The 21,924-nt window shown below is 45.0% G+C and overlaps 1 protein-coding gene across 2 annotated transcripts; it reads right to left on the bottom strand.

The window, feature by feature from the left end:
• Positions 1-224: 224 nt before the first annotated feature.
• On the bottom strand, positions 225-20,200 carry Parp16 (poly(ADP-ribose) polymerase family member 16). 2 transcript variants are annotated; one of them, XM_046426591.2, is made up of 6 exons: positions 19,563-20,200; positions 11,317-11,454; positions 8,469-8,675; positions 5,045-5,216; positions 3,468-3,609; positions 225-1,661 (listed from the first exon to the last, which is right to left on the bottom strand). In XM_046426591.2, exons 1-6 carry the CDS (start codon positions 19,731-19,733, stop codon positions 1,526-1,528), a joined length of 966 nt encoding a protein of 321 aa, XP_046282547.1. In that variant the 5' UTR covers positions 19,734-20,200; the 3' UTR covers positions 225-1,525. The 2 variants fall into 2 exon arrangements, with proteins under 2 accessions (XP_046282547.1, XP_046282546.1); XM_046426590.2 differs by having other exon boundaries at positions 225-1,664; positions 19,563-20,199.
• Positions 20,201-21,924: the final 1,724 nt, after the last annotated feature.

Genomic DNA, 21,924 nt, shown 5'->3' with positions numbered 1-21,924 from the left:
CAGGGGAATTTTTGATCCTGCTTGTATTCCTAGTGCCTGGTACACTGTAGGTGCTCTTATTTTGGGGTCAATGACAACAAACCCCACCTACTAGATATCCTGGTGATACACGCTCTCCAGCAAATGGTCACCTTGAACAAGGAAAGAGAGGATAAGATTTTTAACAACAGGGCATACACAGCCGACTCAGGCTCAGGCTGAAAGCAGCCACAAAGACAACTTAGTAATTAGGAAAATATCTTTATTATTTTTGAAATGTTTCAATATTCAATGTAAAAACCATGACAATGGCTTTTTCACAACTTTATAAATTGTAGAAAAATGATTCTTCCCCATCTTTACAGCAATCTCACCCCCAAATTGGACAGGGCTCCATGACAGCTGAAACTCAGCAGGACAAAGGGAAAGGACAATAGGACCAAGTCGGGCTGCGGTTGTCCTGGCGGCCGAGGCTCTTCCTACACTTTAAAGCCCTGGCTGAGTCCCAAAGACAGTGACCCTCTGAAGGAGGCTCAAATCATGTGGATTTGTGACATGCTAAGTAGGCCTCTGTTTCCAAGGCCAGCAGCCCACCGACGGCCTGCAATGTGGCACTTGAGGCTGGCAGGCCACAATCAAGGCAGCTTTGTGAGAATAAGAACAGGAGCAAGCCTGAGGCTCAGATCCTTCACTCTAGGACACAGCTAGGAAAGAGGCTGTGTGTCCTGACCAAAGGGTGCTTTAGGTTCAGAAATTTCCCCTCTTCTCAGCTCACAAAGACTACTTTGTCAAATAGCTATTTTAAAAAGTCAGAAAACAAACATTTGGTTCCATTTCAGCTATAAGCAACAGTTGGTAATTTTTAGAAATAGATGTCTTGAGTTGCTCAGGTTAAGTCTGAAATTTTTAAAAAATCAGGGCCCTGACTCTTTCCTTTTTCTTCCATGGTTTGTGGGGAGGGAGGTACAGCTATAGCAGAAGGCTGACTGTTGATTTGAGAAAACTGTTAAAATGTTTTGCACTCACATACAAGAACTGATGGAATCCAAAAACCATCCCACTGATTTTTATGAGAAACATGACTATCCCTCTTGGGTGTCTCAAGCCAAAATAAGGCAACCGCCTAGTGATTTATAGTCCCCACTACACATGTTCCGCCTTCCAGAAGGCATGAGAGAAAGGGCCAACCTCCGCCAGTAATGATTGTAAACATACCACTGACAGCTTGGACACTTTGTTTTTAAATGCAGCAGGACTTTTTCCTTTGGCCCTGGCTGAAGAGCCAACTCCCTAGGTCTGTTCAGGAAGGAGCAGATGGGAGGGCTCCCTGAAAACTGTGAGTGAGGATCCAGGCGTCCCAACAGACTGGAGTGTGGCTGGGAGCATCATCAAAGGCAATCAGTACATTTATGGCATTTTAAAAATTGTCCTGTGACCCTCAACTAGTCCCCAGGCTTGACCTGGCCGGACATGAGGCACAGGAGGTAGGAAACAAGCTATTTTAAGGCACATGGTTGAGGTGGTCCCCACACCAGAACCAGAAAGATTATCTTTTAACGCGATTCCAAAAGTGTTGGAAAGCAGAGGAGTTGATGACACTCACTATGAGCAGCAGCAGCAGATACAGGAACATCATGACCATGAACCAATGGCTGGAAAACCAGGAGAGCTGGCTCGAAGTCCTGCTGAAGGGGAAAAGAGTGATGTTGGCAACAGGAAGGAAAAAAAAACATTTTTAAAAAAGTGTATGCAACAAGTTCTGGCTCAAAGAAGATGAAATGATGAATTTTATCCTCTGCATAGTTATGAAGTGAAGCTTCAGGATACTTTGCCCAAGAAATCTGGGGCTGTCTGCTCTGGCACCAACATGCCTTTCAACAGAACATTTTCTAAATGTACAAAGACAGCTATGCAGTGAGCTCACCCTGATCTTCCCTTTGTATGTCCTCTTTTTTACCTTTTATAACCCATCTTTTCTTAAGCAAGACTTTGGTATCTGTAAGAATGACCTAGCTCAGGGTATCTGCCCAGATGGTGGCAGGCCACTTAGCAAAAGTCTTTTTCCTTTTAGACACATACAGATATAATTCCGAGCTGGGAAATCCTCTTTGGCCCACTAGGAGGTGTTCTAAACCATCCAAGTGTTCACTTAAGATATACTCCAGGAATAGTGGGAAAAGGAATGGATTTTTTTTTTTTTTTTTTTTTTGGCATATTGGGGATTAAACCTAGGGTGCTTTACTACTGAACTCCATTCCCATTCCTTTTTATTTTTAATTTTTTTTACTTTGAGACAGGGTCTTATCAAGTTGCTGCAGCTGGTCCCAAACTTACAATCCTCCTGCCTTACCCTCCTAAATGAGCAGAATTATAGGCATGGGCCAAATGGAATATTAAATAGAAGTCAGATGTTTCTTTAAAACCAAAGAATATTGTTCTAAGACTTAGAAACCTTATATAGATTACCCAAATTTAGGTGGAGGCTGGATTTTACTTGCATATAAATTCTGGAATCATGGAAAGCACTGGTATGCATAAGAAGCAGGACTTTAAAAATGACCCCTTTTCCTGTCAAACTAGTGCACCTGCTGCTGATATGCATGGGAAGCTCTACCATGGGCTCCAACAACATGCAAGGTCTCTAAGTGACCCCCAACCCTTAGAACCCTACAGATCCTCCCACCACCACACTACTGAAATGGGACTAGGCATTCACCATAGTTCTTCAGAGCCAAAGGTCCTTATTTTTATTGTACTGGGGATTGAACTCAGAGGCGCTTAACCACTGAACCCCATCCCCAGTCCTTTTTTATATTTTGAGACAGGATCTCACTGAGTTGCTTAGGGCCTCGATAAGTTGCTGAGACTAGCTTTCAACTTGTGATCCTCCTGCCTCAGCCTCCTGAGTTGCTGGGATTATAGGCACACACCACCATGTCCAGCTAAGGGTTCATTTATTCTTTGAATGGTTAGGGATAGTGCGTGTTAGTCAAGTGCTCTCCCACTGAGCCCCACCCCCAGCTTCAACACCTCATTTTGGAGATAAGGATAAAGCATCTCAGATCCATGGAGGGGCAGGCAGAGGGTCAACAACCATGGGGAAAAGTGACTGAGCTAGGCTGCACAGCTTCAGCCAGTAACCCCTTGCTGCCCTGCCTCTCAGCTTAAATCAGTGGGTTTCAGACCACAATTATGGGCCTTGTGGCTAAGGGGTCACAAATTTGGCTTCATTCCATCCCTCATAGAAAGACCTATGTTTACAAATCTTCCTATCTTCTTCACTAGAACACATGCACCCTATTGCGTCAGGACCATATCTCCTCTGACTCGTATGCCCTCCTCACCATTTCTAGCTTAGTACTTTATGTATTTTACACAAAGTGGAGGCCTAAGGCTGAAGGAAAGCAGCCCTGGTAAAGGTGAAACAATCCTCTGAATACAGCCTTTAGTTGGCCTCCTATCCTTCACCTAGGGACCACGCTTCTTACCTCTTGGGCTGCTTCTGTGAATACACCAGAAGGTACTTCACTCGCAGGAGCTGGTTATTGGTGACCACAAAGTACTTAGGAGGGATGTCGCCCCCTTCGCTATGTTTGATTCTTGCTCTTCTTCTGTCTATCTCCTTGGAATCTGAATAAGGCAAGTAAAGTACAGTTTCACTGGAGCGGGGCAGGAGGGCAATTTACAATTAACTAAAGAAGCAAAGAAGAAATAGAAAGGAGTCAAATCTCCCTATCCTGAGGCAGCAAGCCCTGGCGCGCTGAGGTATGAGCCTGTATGTATATGTGAAACGGCACTGAACCAGAGAATCTGGCAGGCAGGCAGGTGGTCAAATGGGGGGAAGAGAAAAGGAATAGAAAAATATAAGATACAAGGAAGAAAAAATGCAGCTGAGTGGAAAAGCAGAGGGAAGCAGCAAATTAATAGCCACACCAAAAAAAAAAAAAAATTACTCTAGGCTGGGCAGAGGTCTTGATCTGAAACAAGGCTCTTAGTGGGTATTTTTAATAAACCATGCTAGATTTGAGCTTCTTGGAATACTTTATTCCACCCTTCCTACCAAGACTATTTTAAAACTTTTTCCTTTAACCACATGAAAAGGTTTTATCAAAAAAAAAAAAAAAAAAAAAAAAAACCAAAAGAACAAAAACAGGGCCAAACTGTGTGTCAGCAGAGGCTGCAAAGTTTTATTTTGATGTTTAATGTCACCATTTGCAAACTTCCTAAGAATTACAAATGCAAACATTCGTGCCCTCTGATTTGGGAGGGTAGTGTAGGACCTGGGCCTACTCCTCAGGATTCCAGTTGTTTTATATTAGAGGCCAGAACAGCCAGTTTTCTGAATTCTCCTCTTCTTAGTAAAACTGGCAGGCCAGTTGTGGAGACTGGACTGACAGTTCTATGACTCTTCTGCCTTGGAGGAAGAGAACACAGCAGGGGGCACAGGGCATGCAGTTTGAGGGACACATCAGGGCAGTGAAGATGAGGCAGCCAGCTAGTCATCTGCTTCCTGGAGAACCCAGGACTTGCTCCCTGTGGCCTCAGTTGCCCCTCACACCCTCTGGGGCTCCAGCACACACCAGGGTAGATCAGAGGACCTGGACCCAATGTTGTTAGCTCTAGTTTAGCTCATATTTGTTGAACGTCAAGTATATACCAGACTCTCTGCTGACACCAGATGCCCAAGAATAAATAAGACCTAGTTCAATTCTTAGGGAGCCCGTATTCTCACCTTACATTCAGTTCTTTGTCAGATCTTGCCTCCTTCCCAAAGCTTTCCCTGGCCACTTGGACCTGCAATGATTGCTCCTTTCTCTGAGTTGCCTTATCAGTCCCCTCATCTGGCCCTCCCTACCTCCAACCTGTGGTAAGTGATCTTTTCCAATGTGTGTTCAAAACCTAAGAAGGTTTTTCCCTCCTAGAAGGCAGGCCCCCTGCATTGTTCCAGACCCAGCCCATCCCCCTTAGCATGCGATCGGTACTCTACCCAACAGCTGGGCCAACAAGAAGAGCCTATTACCCCAACAGAGGCCTGCAGCCAGGTCTGGACCACATGCTCACTCACCCTTCTTTTTGGTTTGGCACTTGACATCTGGATGGTCAATGACCTCACACACGGCCACACAGCTAAGGATGGGGCCAAGGAGGCTGTGCTGCCACCCATGGCCATGGGGGCTGTAAATGAGGGCCAGGCTCAAGTCACTTGTGAGGTAGGTCCCCTCTCCAAACAAGGATGTCTGGAATGGTAGAGAAATACAAAAAAGAAATACACACTGGTGAATGTAGAGTTGGCACAGCAACAGGGCATTGGTCTTTCTTCAATAGAGTTGTAAACACAAGATTTTTTAACCTGTGACATCTCCATAGGGTATATTACTAAACACATTTCCACCTGACCACAGTTTTACTGATTGTGGATTTTGGTCACCTAGCCTGGGAAACTAGCAGTTCCTTGAAGTTAAGGTCCAAACAGAACTTGGTTTAAATCCTCCAACAAGCTGGCAAGTTATATAAACTCTCTGTGCCTCAGTTTCTATGTTCATAGATGGTGATAATAGTGCCTCCTTCATAAGGTAATAGGTGATTATTAAATGATATAACATATAGCAAACATGGAGCAGAACAGCTGGCACATGGGAAATGGTGGTGATAATGTGAGGAGGGTACTCTATCACAGACTCTTCTATTACAGTGGGTATAGTGATTCCTGTTACATGACTGCATAAACACGGTTACACTGCTGGACTTGCAAAGCCAAGTCATACCCTTATGTGCAGGAGGAAGTCACACCTGAGGGAGAGGCTAATCTGAGTCACTACTTGGAAAAGAAACAAGTCTCTCAGAACTGAGGGAAGAAATGAGGGAAGTAAACATGAAGGGCAGAGTAAGTTTTACTCTTTTGTGTTGGTGTTAACTAAGAAAATTGTGTCCAAGAGTCTAGGAGGCAGCTCCCTGGCAGTGGGTGCTAACTTGTACCCTCCATAAGGAAGCACAGCAGGCAAGACTCCTGCAAGTGAAGATACAAATCCTTTGCCTCTGGTAGACATCACTAATCGATCACGATGGCCGATATAACAATATCCATCATGGCACTTATTCATACTACTCAGGATCCTTCTCATAATATTCCAGGTAGCTGTGGACCAAAGGATGGCCTTTGTTATTCGAACTGAAACTCCACTGCCATCCATGAGCCACAGTAGGATATCTTAAGATGATGAGTGGACGTGAAGAGCTCACTCATGTCTATCCTATGCTCTGGAATTCAGAAATATCCTATTCAGTTGCACCAGGCTGCCACTTTCTAAGCCTGGTAAATGAAGCGTAGGGGAAATGAAACCTTGGTACAGCCTTTGGGAGCTCCTTGTCATATTAGGCAGTGTCCCCCATGTCTCAAAAGCTGACATGGATCTTCTCCAGGGACACTGGACACCCTCTGATCTGACCCCACATCAGTTCTCTATTTACATCTGCCACGTGTTTGCCCTTCTCAAGACCTGAAAATCTTGTGAAAGGTGGTTAGGAGTAGAGGTGCATGAGAGTGAGAAGCTTGCGGTTTCTCTGCCATGAAAATAAGCCTCATCTGGCACATGGGCTTCTTCAAGCAAGTTCCTTGCTAAAAATCCAAGTAGAGGGGACCAAAGGGGATTCAGTTTACCAAAGGACTCTTTTAAGACACCTCTAAACAGCAAACTCCCTAAGGATACTGAAATGAAAGTTGGGTATAAAGACTACGACCTGCAGGCAGCTTCTCCAGGCTGGCCCCAGTGTAAAGCCGAGGCCTTAGATTCCAGTAGCCTGGCCATAATAATAAACCAAGAGCCAGTGTAAACAAACCCGTCATCTTCAGAAAAACCTAACAGCACTAATCAGATGCAGCAGGGCTGGGAAATATCTTCACAGCCTCGGGGCTGCATCAGCCCCAAATGAGCCCAACCTCATGGAGCCGGCTCCTCAAAGACAAGGCAGATGCTGCCACAATGGGGAGGAGCCCACACCCTCCAACCACCCCAGATGCCCTCTCCAATAACCTATAAAAACAGCTACTGCTTCCTTGGCACAAAGTACATGTAGAAGCCTTTGTATAATAAACTCTTTAATTCTCTCCTGTGCCACAAGGAGAGTAACAGAGGTCAGTTCTAGGGGAAACTGAGGCTCAGAAAGCTTAAGTCAATTTGCCCAGGGACACAGAGCTGTCAAGTCTGTTCAGCTCCAGGGCCTGTCTGTAACCTTCTTCCTACACCTTAGTGAGGGGTAAAATAAGTGCCAGCAGAGAAGGGGTAGTTGACACTGTTTTAACTCCTAAAAATGGGAGGAAAGCAGCTTGAAGAGAGAGGGAAAGGACCTCTCTTGGCACATTGTGGCATACCCCTCATTTATTCCCAGGGCTGACACTATTAAAGTGTCCCCTAGGAATACACTTCTCAAACTTCAGTGTCTTATCAATCACCTGGGGATCTTTTTAAAGCATAGATTCTAATCAAGTAGGCTGAGGTGAGTCCAAGACTCCATATTTCCAATAGGCTCCCAGGTAATGCAGATGCTGTCTGTGGGGGCGTCACATTGAGTAGCTAGGGCTGGTCACAGGCTAGGATCACTGGAGGGTTTTTAAAGTATACAGACAGCTGGCAAAATGGTGCATGCCTATAATCCCAGTGGCTCAGGAGGCTGAGGCAGGAGGATTTTGAGTTCAAAGCCAGCCTCAGCAAAAGTGAGGCACTAAGCAACTCAGTGAGACCCTGTCTCTAAATATAAACACAAAATAAGGGTGGGGATGTGGCTCAGTGTTCAAGTGCCCCTGAGTTCAAACCCCAGTACCCAAAAATCAATTAATTAATTAATTAAAATAAATAAAAAGAACGGGGAATGTAACTTAGTGATAGTGTCCCTAGGTTCAATCCCCAGTCCAAAAAATAGATAATAAATTATGCTGATGTTTAGGTCCCACTCCCAGAACCTGATTTAATTGGTCTGGGATGCAGCCATGCATTGGAAATTTTTTTTTTTTTTAACTTTTTCTGATCTCTGTTCCTTTTTTTTTTTTTTCAAAGAGATAGAGAGAGAATTTTTTAATATTTATTTTTTAGTTTTCGGCAGACACAACATCTTTGTTTGTATGTGGTGCTGAGGATCGAACCCAGGCCGCACGCATGCCAGGCGAGTGCACTAACGCTTGAGCCACATCCCCAGCCCCCATTGGGAATTTTTAAAGCTCCAAATGATATAGATATGCAGCCAAGGCTGAGAGCCATGGAGGCTTTTCAAACTGTAATCAGCATAGGAATCAGGTGGGCTAAGGGTGAATCCAAGATTCTGTATTTTCTCAGGCTCCCAGGTGATGCCATGAATACTGGTCTGCAGCCCACACTCTGGGTATCAAGGCCTTAGTAAACCTATCCATCTCCACACCACTCTCCCCCAACAAACCCCCAGAGTTCTGGCACACATCCCCATGCTCCCCCATGTCAGAGGGTACCCCTTGGGCCCACCTTGTTCAGATGGCAGTGCAGGCCATTGTGGATGATGGAATGGAAGTTCTCTAGGCGGCTACCATGGAAGGCGTAGATTAGGTCTCGTTCTCCTTTGGTCTCATAAAATTTGGCGTTGGCTGGGTCAAAGTATTCAATTTCAAATAGGAAGTCTGGGGCAGGGACAGGCGTGTGAGGGGCACCAGTCAGCCGCTGGATCTTTTCAAACTTGAAAACATGAAGAGAGTCACAATTTTATTTAGGAAGCTGGTAAAATGTGCTGCAAAAATGGGCCAGGCAAGTGGCACACACCTGTAATCCCAGCAATTTAGGAGGCTAAGGCAGGAGAATCTAAAGTTTGAGGCCAGCCTCAGCAACTTAGTGAGACCCTGTCACAAAACAAAAACTAAAGAGGGATGAGGATATATCTCAGTGGTAAAATGCCCCTGGATTCAATCCCCAGTCCCCTCACCCTCCACCAAAACTTGTGCTGTAAAAACGGCCTCCTAAAACCTGGAGCTTGACCCCTATGAGCTCCTATATCATGAGGACAGAGACATTAATTTATAAGCAAGCTCAGAGCTCACAGCTCAATGCTTGCTTTCCTCTGATAATATTTTTCCCTATCATAGGCTGAGAAGCACAAACTGCTCCTTCTAACCAGAGAACATTCTAATGTCTCTAACTTATTCCATCTATATCCTCTGTTCATCTTTACAATATCTCATGAGCTAGAAAGGAGAGATAAATTGCAAAAATAGCCACAAATTTTTCCTTTTACCCTTGTCTGTACACCCCTTTGCAATGTGACTTTGTAAACATGGAATCTGCTTCTCCACCCCTTGGATCTGGGCATGGCCACATGATTTGCTTTGGCAATGGGACCATAATATACATATGTCAAATTTAAAGGGCTTGACCCCCTTTGTTTGCTACTGGAGACCCTTCCGTCTAGTTCAGGCTGGACTCCTGTGGGGTCAGAGCCTCACATAGAAAGGCCCCACCACTGCAGTCAACCTAGCTAAAGCCCCAGAAATATAAGCAAGGTTACCCTAGGCCAACCAGCTCCAGTCAAGCCCATCCTACTCAAAAGAACCTGTTATGGTTTGGATGCGAGTTGTCCTTCAAAAGCTCATGTAAACTCTTCTGCCCTAAAAGTGTGCTGGTCAGGTCCTTTAGTCACAGCAGCAAAAAAACTAACTAAAATAGAATCCAACCAACCCACAGAATCATAAGAGACAATCAGTGTTTCTCATTTTATTGGTTAAAGCTGATAAATTTGGGGAATGGTTTGTTATTCAGCAAAAGCTAATTGATACAGAAAGGTAAGCTCTTTTCTCAAGGAGGATAATCCTTTCCAGGGTAGAGACTACAACCTATACTGGTTTTCAAATAGTAGACAACAGACGAAAGCCAATCTGTAGCAAAATTTTCCTGGGTTATCAATGATTGAGAAAAAGAAGGGAAATATAATGAATATATTTATAATGACGTAAAGTTGCCATGATCCTTCCTTTGGAAGAACTGTCCTTTCTTCTGAAATCAAGACCTTTGTAAGTAATTTAATACTTACAATACTTTAATACTTACCTTTTTATAAAATGATAATACTCAGTAGACTAACCTTACTCAGGAAAAATAAAAAGCTAATAATTCTGGGTTTTTAACACCCCACATTTTAATGGAAATTTAACTTGATTCATAATAATAAATTGAGAAACCACTGCCATATCTACTTTAGCTGCAGCACACAACCTTTAGTAGGTGCTTGATGCCCATACAAGGTGTGAATAAACAAATGTACCTCTCAGTTCAACAGATGACAAGAGTGAAACCCAGGAATTAGCAGCCCAACCTGGCCCTGAATGTGATCTCCTGACTCCCTCTCCAGGGTTCTTTGTTATTTTACCATTCAATACAGATGGATGTCCCTTAAATGCCAGAACCCAAGGTACCAAATTCTATGTCAGTTAGGGAAGTTTGTAAAATGGAATGCTCTCAAATTGAAATTGATTAATTATGTGAATAACAGTACAGATAACCAGTGCTGCCCCTCAGAGGAAACAACACCAGGTCAGGAATCAGGTTTTACACTCTGGAACTTATCATTCCAGCCGGTCCCCGGGAGACTCCAATCAGGCAAAGAAAACCAAATGATAGAATGTCTGACCTGTGCCAGAAACTGTGCTGTGGGGTAACAGACTTTGGGTCATTGCCCTGCTTTGAGGTAACTATTAAATTCTCACCTTGCAAATGGGGGAAAGGAGATTCAGTAATTGAAGTAGGACTAGAGTCCAAAAATGACATTTTCCACTACTTGTGGCCTGTTTCCTGACAACTGGACTAAACCCATGTTTCTTAAGGTGTGATCAGGGTCCATCCTTATCAGAATCACCTGCAGTGCTTGTTAAATAGAGTCATACCCAACATTCACTGAGTCCTTAGTATTTTTAGGCACTGCTCTTAAGTGTAAAAATCCATTTACATGGTCAGTTTCCTGGTGGAATTATGCAATTATTACACCTATTTTACAGGTGAATAAATGAAAGTGCTGAAATGCACCCAGCAACCTACTCAAGATCATAGAGATAGTATAAGGCAGAATCCAGCTGTGAACTGCCACTGTTACAGAGTTCCTGGGCCCAATGCCAGATACCACAGAATCACAATCTCTAGGGTGAAGTCCAGGAATCTGCATTTTTTTACCCGCCCCCAATTTATTCAGTAAAAGGACAAGGCACGAAATCTGCATTTTCAACAAGCTGCCCAGGCCATTCTGGGGCCCAGAGATGTCCCAAAGTCACTGGATTCATGCTATCCCACAACCTTCAGCCCTAGGAATCTGTGATCCTTCAGACCAAAGCCTCACCTCTGCCTTCCCTGCACTGTGGATTGTCAGGACCTTTGAGGATAAAATCCAGCTCACCAGGTCCCAGGCCCATTCGTCTTCGTCTTCAGAGGATTGCAGAAGTTCCTTGAGGTTGGGTAACTTGCTGGCATCTGCAAGCTGAAGTAAAGGAAATGTCCATTAGTAAGGATGCTGGACAAAATGATAATCAGGGGCCCTCTAGTGGTAAGACTGGCCCAATTTACTCATTCCATATCAAGGAATTTCCTGAAAGCCAGGGAAATTCACAGGCCTACCATTCCTTTTCTAAAGAATACCAAACTCTGAAAGCTCTGAACTCTAAAAGTTTTTTTTTTCTTCCTTCCTTCCTTTTTTTTTTTTTTTTTTTTTGTGTGTGTGTGAAACCAGAGGCACTCTACCACTAAGCTACATCCCAGCCCTTTTTAATTTTGAGACAGGGTCTCATCTTGCTAAGTTGCCCAGGCTGGCCTTGAATTTGCAATTATCCTGCCTCAGTCTCCAGAGTCACTAGGATTACAGGTATGTGCCACCAAGCCTACAAGGTTTTTTCAAAATACTCACTTGGTACAAATCCTGACCTGAGCTAATGTTAGGTGCTTGTGGTCTGGCCCTCTTCCTGTTCGTACCAGACACTCAGCCCAGCATCTCCTGTGGTCTTCCCCTTCCTTCTTTTCTGTTCCTGATCCACACCCGTTATCCCAGAATCACAGCTGAGTCAACTCAGCTGTCCGCTTTACTCCTGTTCCCAAATTCCATCTGTGAGCCACACCCCTTACCCATAGTGCAGACCTAGGCACAGGTGTGTAACAGTGGGCCCTTCACCTTCAGAATATAGCCCTCATTGCTCTAAGGCTTTTTTTTTTTTTTTGTCTCTTCTCTCCCCCCTCCCCCAACAAGATTAGGGAGACAATGTTATCTTTTCTTCCCCTAGTTAATTGCCGGTTCACACACTCACTACAGGAAGGAGATGCCTGCTGAGGATCAGGAAAGTGAGAATCTCCCAAATTAACAAGTGAATCCCATCATGTCATCAGGGCACCCTGGGACCCCTACCAGAGCACACCTGGAATATAACCCTTGAAGAGCTCTTTTAAAACCCCCCTGTCCCTCCTGATCAGGAGTCACAGCCTTTGGGACAGGAGTCCGGATGTTTCTTCTCCTTTGCTAGCAAAGCAATAAAAATTCTTTTTCCTATTTCTAAAACTGTGTTCTTATTATTAAGTTGGCATTGAAGACAGGAACCCTGTTACACAGGAAGCCCTACAAAAAGAATTCAACTAGCCAGGCCCCCTTCAGGAATTCAGTTCAGAAGTGGAAGACTTCTTTCCTCATAACTCCCCCTGATGGACCCAGGACTCTTCAGAGCTCCATTATGGGGCCAATCCTATATGAGCCCTCCTACTGCCACCTGTGTACTGCCCTCCTGGTCCCCAACTGGCCCACACTCTTTGACCCTTCATCTGACCTCCTTTCTGTTCCATTTCAATTGTCATGTTGCTCCAACAAGTCTAAGGACCTTTTAAAGACCAAACCACAAATAAGGTTGCCAGATAAAACACAGTCTGCCCAATTAAGTGTATGTTTCAGATTTTTTAAAAAATAATTTACCGTAATAGAATGGATCTCACTATGTTGCCTAGACTGGTATTGAACTCTTGGGCTCAAACAATCTTCCCACCTCAGCCTCCCAAGTAGCTGAGGTTATTGGCATGCACCACAATGCTACCTGCTAAAAACTTTTTAGTATAAATATAATTTACGCAATACTTGGATCATACTTATACTAAGAAAATTACTTGTTGCTCGAAATTAAAATTTAATTAAGTGGCCTATATTTTTATCTACTAAATAGTAACATATCCTTAATAAGGCCCTTGGGAATCTGGTCTGGCCTCTCCATCTATCAGTGCCTCCTGCCACCAACCGCCCCCCCACCAAACGCCAAATTATGTTTTTTCTTCGTGTTTCTGCTGATGCCTGTCAAGACACTGCACTCAGTCTTCATGGCCAGCCTAAAGTCACCTCCCCTATAAAGCCTGCCCTGATCACCCACTACCTCTGGACTTAACAATTATGGCAGAGTCTCAAGTTGGTAACTTGACCCTCTGGGGCAACCTCAAATCTGCTAGGACAACCACATCTCACTTTTTCTGGAGCCCCAGCAGCCATGCAGGAATCTGGCACAAAGTTCAAAACACAACAATAACAGCTACTATTTGTTGAGCCTTTGCCATGTGCCAGGCACAGGGCTCAATACTGTGCACACACTGTCTCATTTATTCTCACAATAACCTATCTTAAAGGTGAGGAAATTGAGGCTTGGAGCACTGAGCACCTCATAGGACACCTCACACAGCTATTCAGTGGCAGGGCAGGGACTTATGAAGCCAGGTGGTCTTACTCCAGAGTTCATTCTAATCATGATACATACTCTCCTACCAAATGAATGAGAAAATTCAGTAATGGCCTAAATATTTTAGCCCAAAGGAGCAATCAGGTAAACTTTAAGAAGCTGCTTGGAAGCCTAATCCTGCATGTTGCTGGGATTCTCACTCCACTTCCCAATTAATACAATAAGACGTGGCTGCCTATGCCTAAGGCCTGTCAAAGGTAGGGAGAACGATGTTATGTGTAGTATGGGACAGAGGTAAGAGACAGAAAATCTCCATGCAGGCAAGAATTTTGATCCACAGTTCGTGACAATGAAAGGCATCTGTCCACAACTGGATGGAGCAGAATGAGCATTCAGGAGGAAAGAGGCATCTCTGGGGACTCAGAAAAGGTAAACAGAAGAGTTTAGAGAGCAGGAAGGATGGAAGTGGACCAACAGTGATGGCCAGGATTTTGAGGCTGAACAGAGAGCACTCCAGATCGGGGGGAAAGAGCATAGCAGACAGGCAGAAAAGTGAGTAGACAGGCACACAAAGGTAGGTCCAAAGCTCAAATGCATCCAGGGTCAGAGAGGTGAAAAAAATGTGTAAGGGAAAGTCTGGGAAAGAGTGGTGAGGCCTGATGACTAGAATCCCTGGCCTTACAAAGGGCCCAACCACAAACTTCCAGCTGTAGCTGGAGGACAAGTTTCACCAAGGCCTTGCAGCCTTGGATTTTTCTATTCTAAAAAGAAATCAGCAAACTGGATTTTTGTTTGTTTGTTTGTTTGTTTTAATTTCCCAATTTCTAAAATGCTAGAGAACAAACAAAACTGCCCACAGACCACACCTCTGCAGCCTCTGCTACAGGGAGTAAGGAAAGATCCAGTTGGAGAGAAGACTGGAGGAGGCCTGACTGGTGGGCAGAGCTGACAGCCACAGGAGTTTAAGAAGCAGAAGTCTCTGGAACCAGCAGGGGTCAATGAAGAAGAGAGAGGACCAATGAGCTGGAAAGAGGCAACTCAACCTTCTGGCTTTGAGCAGGTGACAGGAAAGCCCGGGAGACACTTTGCAACCACCCAGATCATAGGCTCTAGGGAGGAGGCTCAGGAATCTGTTGTCCTAATGTTGCCACAGGTGATTCTTACCACAGAGGAAAAGTTGGAGCTATTCAAGTACAGATGATAGGCAATGTCCTCAAAGTGTTTGGTAGCAGGAAAGAACGAACAACTGAAAAAAATATTTGTCTACAAAGGGGCCAGAAGTTATAGTTACTAGGCATGGGTAGAGGTGCTGAAAAGGAAATGAACCAAATGTTCGTTGAAAATGAAAAAAGGTTACCAGCCTCCATGACCAAACAGTGGCACCTAGAAGAGAGAGAGATGGGCAAGGGCAGTAGAGCTAATGGGCTCCCAGATGCATACTGGAGAGGTAGACACTACAGTTCCATACAGGTACACCTTGCTTTACACAAACCTAAGGTATGAAAATCCAAGTTTATTAAGACAGATTGGGGGTGTGAGTCTATTTTACAAAAGGACTCTCACGACAATCCTTTAAAGCAGTGGTCCTCTGTGTTGGCACCACCTGGGAGCTTTTAGAAGTTGCAAAACACTGGGGAGAAAGAAAGTGGCATGGGGCTGGGGCTATAGCTCAGTGGTTGAGTACTTGCCTAGCATGCGTGAGGCACTGGGTTGGATTCTTAGCACCACATATAAATAAATAAATTTAAAAGATTCATCGACAACTAAAAAAATCTTTTTAAAAAGAGAGAGAGAGAGAGTGGAATGTCACCAGCATACCTCCTGATTGGCTGATGGTGATGGGGAAAATAATAGAACATACAACACTGACTTAAGATGAAATGATGTGGGCACAGTAGTACAAATGCAATCCCAGCAGCTCGGGAGGCAGAGGCAGGAGGGTCACAAGTTCAAAGCCATCCTCAGCAACTTAATGAGGCCCTAGGCAACTTAGCAAGATCCTATCGCAAAATAAAAAACAAAAAGGGTGGAGATGTAGCTCAGAGGTTAAGCACCTCCAGGTTCAATTCCCAGTACCAAAAAAAAAAAACAGAAAGAAAGAAAGAAAAAGAAAAGATTAAATGAGTTATATTAGAGACAGCACAGGACAGGGCCAGGCAAGTAGTAAGTGCTATTAATGTTGTAGAAGTGTTATATACTATATTATTATTACCAACCAAATGTCCCTCTCTACTGCTCACCAATCTGCTTTGGAAAGCCTGCATTTCCTGAATGGCTGGGAAGGGAGAAGTGGTTGGTTCTGACCCATCCCTCTATTCTCCATATCATCATCTCCTAGGCTGAGCCATCTTCTTGGCAAATACCAACCAACAATCATTTCACATCATATCTATGTTTATATCCAGTCTTTTTAGAGCTGTATCCTTTTTCTTTCCCCACTTTTTTTTTTTTTTTTTTAGTTTTCGGTGGACACAACATCTTCATTTTACTTTTTATGTGGTGCTGAGGATTGAACCTAGCGCCCCGTGCATGCCAGGCAAGCGCGCTACCGCTTGAGCCACATCCCCAGCCCTTTTCCCCACTCTTCTGATGCTATCTTTGAGAGGAGCAGGGAAACAAAAAGGTAAACTGAGAGACTGAGGCTCATACCTTGAAATAGCAAGTATGTACATAAAGGAAAACTTTATTAGACTGGAATAAATCTAATTGCTCTCATTTTCTCACTACCCAGTAGGAAAAGAAATGAAAATCATCAAATTAGCTAACAGGAAAATTTAAAAACTACATATTCTTTGCAAACAAACAAAAAAGTCCCAATGACTGGGCTGCACCTCAGATCAATTAAACTGTAATCTCTAATGATGGGACCCAGACAACAAAGCTTTTCAGGTGATTTGAAGGTCAGCCAAGGTTGGGAACCTTAAAAAGAATGATCCCCCCCCCCCCAGGAAATGTCAATATTCAATTTCTAATCTGGAAATAAGCATCAGAGGCCTTCCTCAGAAACTCTGTTAGCCTTTGAACCAACAATTTCACTTCTTAGAATTTACCTCAAGAAAATAACAAGGAATATAAACAATGATTAATATAGAAGGATATTTATCATGGCATTTTTTTGTAAAAGTAAATTCTAAAAACTGTGAAGGAAGCATGTACAAGTTCTTGGGTTTGGTCCCCAACACCATGAAAAAAAAAAAAAAAAATTGTGACAAAACCCAGAGGAAGAACTCCTAACTGCTAAGGGTGGGGGCATGGAAAAAGGATATATTTCAGCTTCTCAAAACAAATAAACAAACAAAAAAAAAAACACAACAGGAGTTTGCCTGGACAATGAGGGGGTGACATCAATAGGAGTTAAGTCAGAGAGGAGCTAAACAAGTTTTAACGCAGACAGTGGAAAATCATTTGTCTAGAGAGTGCAAGCCAGAGATTAGAAAGAAAAAATAGTATGTACCCTTACTCCTTCAAGACCAGGAGACTTTTTTTTTTTTTTTTAAAGATAACAGCACTGGCAGTGATGATGAGTGACACCTTCTGGGCATTAGAGTTTTATTTTATTTTTAGAGAAAGAGAGAGAATTTTTTTTAATATTTATTTTTTAGTTATCAGTGGACACAACATCTTTGTTTGTATGTGGTGCTGAGGATCGAACCTGGGCCGCACACATGCCAGGCGAGCGCGCTACTACTTGAGCCACATCCTCAGCCCACCAGGAGACCTTATTAGAGCAACATGGCCCCAAAATGGAAGTTGGGAATAGGGTAAGCCAGATACACTGCTTTCCAGATTTTGTTATATGTGCATGAAGTGCCCCCAGGATCTTACTAAAATGCAGATCCTGGGGCTGGAGGTGTGGCTCAGTTGTAGGACACACACCTAGCATTCCTGAGAACCTGGGTTCAATTCCTGGCACTGAAAAACCAAAAACAAAAGTTCACCTTTGAGTCAGATACAGGTTCGAATGTCAAATTCTCCGGATCATTTCAATAACACATGTGACATGTGGCAAAAAAACGAAACCTCAAGGCCCATGCCCCCAGAGGTGATGCCTTTTTTTAGGAAACAGCCGATTGCAGCCATGCCTACAGACTCCCAAGAATCTGCAGCATGAGCTATTCTCCCAACAATGGTGCCCAGTAAGGAAGATAGTAACAGAACTGGATGGTTAGAGTCTGCCAGTGGCTCTAGAGAAAAAGGGTGACTGAATGGGACTGGCACAATGAGGGACAATCTGTCCCTATAAAGGAGGCAACTGAGACTACTTAAGTTGCTGATGGTGTCTTGAGGATTTATAGAAATGGGGGAAAGGTATGTCCCAAACGGAGAGCAACTGATACCTTTGAAGAGGGGAGTGGAATAGGGTAAGCTCTATCAGGGGCACTTGTACTTTACTGGTATCATTTGGAATTTTTTTGTTTTTAAGGTACTTAGGATTAAACCCAGGGGTGCACCACTGAACCAAACCCCCGCCCCTTTTTATTTTCCGACAGTATATTGCTAAATTGCCCAGGCTGGCCTCTCACTTGTAATCCTTCTGCCTTGGCCTCCTGATTAGCTAGGATTAATATCATGTGCCACTATGCCCGGTCATTTGTATTTTTTATAATGAGAATATATTCAAACACTACTCACACAGTTAATATTTTTTGGTATGGTACTGGGGATCTAACCCATAAAAATAAAATTTTAAACAGCATGAACAAATCAAACCAACACACAGCTTCCTCTACAAGTATCCTACAATAAACCCAATTTGATTTGCCAAGTAGACCTTCAGCAGAAGACAATATGTTTGAGCATTCTAGCCTATTTGGAGGTATGTTTCTTGATGATATGCAACTAAATTGTGGGGCATCATCTCCAGTGAGTTTGGTCCCTCTAATCTTAACCTCTCCCCCACACCACCTAAACAGGTTTCCCTCTCACCCTGCCACCACACGGCTCTTTCAGAAATGCACCTTGCCAATGGACCTCAACAATGCTCTGCCCTCCCAAGAACAACAATCTACACAGGCAGTGTAGATTTTTGCATTTATATTCACAAATTATAACACCGACCTATAATTTTCTTTCCTAGTATCATCCTTAACAGATTTTGTATCTAGACTATTTTTCAAAAAAGCTAGTCTCTTTTTCAATACTTTGGGAAGATAGGTATAGAACTGGAAATGCTTATTCCCTCAGTGATTGGTAGAACTCACCAATGAAGCCAACTAGGCCCCAGAGTTTTCTTTGAGGGAAAATCTTTGACTACTAATTCAATGCCTTTAATAATTACAGGCCATTTTATTTTTTATCAAATCATCTGATGAGTTGTACCTTTCTAGGAAACTCCAAAGATTTGGACTACAAAGATAACTGATAAATGGAATGCTGATCCTAAGGTGAACTCTGCAAGAAATTAAATACCCTGTGACTCATCAGAAAAATAACAGCTCACATGTGCACTATGTGTTACAGTTTATAAATGTACTGCCCACATATTACTTCATCTTAAGATAAAAGTCTGGGTGGCTTTGGGGACTTTGGATGTCTAATTATTTGCAAAGGGATGGGTAACTTCCTATTTATCAGAACAGCTGATTCAGATCAACAGCCCATTGCTAGTCAGGCTAACAAATTTTGTGGAGGGCTATGCAACTATTAAATTTCTCACTTAACTCCTTATGGATCACTTGTCATTAACACGAGGAAGCAGTCATCAAGTGATTGGGAGTGTGTCAAAGGGTGTTAGGAGTGTTTTTGGCTGGTGGAAACCTTCCCTCGGGCCAGGCTGGGAATAGAAAGTCTACGGGTGGCATGTGTACTAACACAGGTGGAGTCGCCACTGCCTTGGTGCACAGGCCACTTGGCCCAGTACGCAGTGGGCAGCGCCCGGACAGAGCACACTCACCAGGGCCTCGAAGTCCTTACAGTTGTGGCGAGCATAGGAGGCGGGGAAGGGCCGCAGCACCGAATCGCGCTTGTAGCTCTGCAGCGCAGAGGCGAAGAAGCTGCACCGGAGGTCCGCGGCCAGCACGTCGCGGCCGGCCGCCTCCTTGGCCGCCGCCCTGCAGGGCTGCATCCCAGGTCGCGGCGCGTTGCCGGGGGAAACACGCAGGTCAGAGGCGAAGGCCCAGCCTGCGGTCAGCAAAAGACCGGAGCGCGGGGACAACGGGCCGTCGGGGGCCGGGATTCCCAGGCCTGAGGAGCAGCTAGGCAGAGAGGCGAGATGACAGGGGTGAGAACGTGCTGACGAGCGTCCTCTACGGGGCGCTTGCTGCAGAGCAGACAGGACGGCTGAGGAAAGACCCAGCTGAAACCAGCTCAGCACCAGGGATAATGGGGCCGGGGATCCCAGGCCCGGGGAGGGGCTATGACAGTGATGAAATGACAACGGCGGGAACGCGCCGACACGTGTTATCCGCAGGGGCTGACCTAGCGGGGACAGCCCCCGGGGGTCGACGGGCAGAGACGGGGAGCCGCGCGTGTCTCCCAGCCTTGCCTCGCCCCGCGCCGCTGAAGCCCGGCTGCTCGCCCAGCTGCCCGCGGCGCCGCCTGCGCTCGCCCAGCAGCGCACGCCGCTCTCCGTGCCCGCCCTCCCTATGGGCTCCGGCGCCCGGGCCTACCTCCCCTCCCCGCCGCCGCGCTCCCACGCTGCTCCGCGTTCCTCCCAGCTCAGCCGAGGGCCCGCCCCTTCCCGCGCCAGTCCCTCCTCCGCGCAGGTTGTGCCCGCCCACTCCGACCCGGAGCGTCGCGGTTAACAGGGGCGCGGCCGCCGGAGTGTGACGGGCGAAGTCGTCCAAGCAGCTGCGAGCCGTCTTCACTGCAGCCCCTAGTAGGAACTGACCCCAGGCTAGCTCTTGACCCGCCCCAGGACTTGACTTTGTCCGAGTTTAGCAGGCTGAGCCTGCCGGTCTCACCTTGGGGAACTCTTATTTCCTGCTGTGTCCCTCTTGGGTTATTTGCCTCCAAAACGGACTGGCTGCACAAAAAGATCCATTTACACCCAGAGAAACGGAGGCTCAGAGTAGTGCAATAAAATGACATAGCCAGGGGTTGGGGTTGTGGCTCAATGATAGAGCGCTTGCTTGACATGTGTGGCACTGGGTTCGATTCTCAGCACCGCATGTAAATAAATAAATTAAAAAATAATTAAAAGATCCATCGACAACTAAAATATATATATTTTTAAATGCCATAGACAGACCAAAAGACCTTCCACTGCCTTTCAGCCTCCAGAATTCTCTGGATTGCTTGTGTCTGGCCTCATATGCCCCAAGATCCTTCTTTGGAGGGCTCTCTGACAGGGAGTCTGGGGAAAGAAGAAATGAAAGCAGAGGAAAACAGTAAACTAACCCTACAGAAAGGAGAAGAGGAGACTCCCTTTCCCTGCTCAGAACCTCATTAGTGAAAACACCAGTTTGTCATCGTGGTCAAGTGGAAATTTTAACACAAGACATTGCTGGATTCCTAGATCAAAAAAAAAAAAGACCTATAACTCCCCGCACTCACAACAACCTTTACAGGATCCTCTAAGTGAGAAATTTCCCCTCTTTGGCAGCCAGGTCTGAGGTCAAAGAAGAGATGGTCCATGCCATTCCATGACTTTAGGAAGCAGAATGGGACCAGACTCCTAAATACCACAGTGCTGGGACCAGACAGTAGGAAGAGGCTACTCCCAGAAGTCAACATCACATCTTGAAAAACCAGCCTCTACCTCAGAGCAAAGCCTGTCCAAGGAAGGGGACGTGACCCTTGTCCTTGGAAAGACCCACAGAGCACTCCTAGGCAAATTCCTACCCTGCTGAGCTGTTTATCTACAAATAACAGGAAAGATCTTTGGAGCCAGGTGTCCCTGACTCAGGCTAGGTGAGGACCCATACCAACCCCTAGCAACCACCAATCAGCATGAGACAGGAAAATACCTGGGATGCCAGATGACCCTCCTAGGAGTATATGGTGGTTGATAACATGTTGGGAAACCATGTAGTTCAACACGTACTCCCCTCGTGGCTTAAACTAATCAGTTCGAACGAATCCCCCTCTTGTACTACCAATCACCCTTACCCAACTTGTTCCCAACAGTGAATGTGCTTGAAAAACCAGCCTCTACCTCAGAGCAAAGCCTGTCCGAGGAAGGGACATGGCTTTGTCCTTGGAAAGACCCACAGAGCACCCCAGGCACATTCCCACCCTACTAAGTTGTTTATCTACAAATAACAGGAGAGATCTGCTGCAACAGGTGTCCCTGACTCAGTCAGGCTAGGTGGGGA

The sequence above is a fragment of the Marmota monax genome, unplaced genomic scaffold (genome assembly GCF_021218885.2).
Source record: "Marmota monax isolate L192 unplaced genomic scaffold, Marmota_monax_Labrador192_F-V1.1 WCK01_AAM20220418_F8-fsc00078, whole genome shotgun sequence".
Lineage (NCBI taxonomy): Eukaryota > Metazoa > Chordata > Mammalia > Rodentia > Sciuridae > Marmota > Marmota monax.
Note: the sequence above shows the minus strand (reverse complement) of the source record. Positions and strands in the feature narration are given on the sequence as shown.

Bases quoted from the DNA above. Each gene is read 5' to 3' on its own strand.
- Parp16 (XM_046426590.2), bottom strand. From the start codon at position 19,733: ATGCAGCCCTGCAGGGCGGCGGCCAAGGAGGCGGCCGGCCGCGACGTG. The intron at 5,217-8,468 runs GTGGGCCCAAGG...CTACCATTCCAG, and splicing joins TGCACTGCCATCTGAACAAG to ACATCCTTGTTTGGAGAGGG. The intron at 3,610-5,044 runs GTGAGTGAGCAT...TGCCTTATTCAG, and splicing joins GTGCCAAACCAAAAAGAAGG to ATTCCAAGGAGATAGACAGA.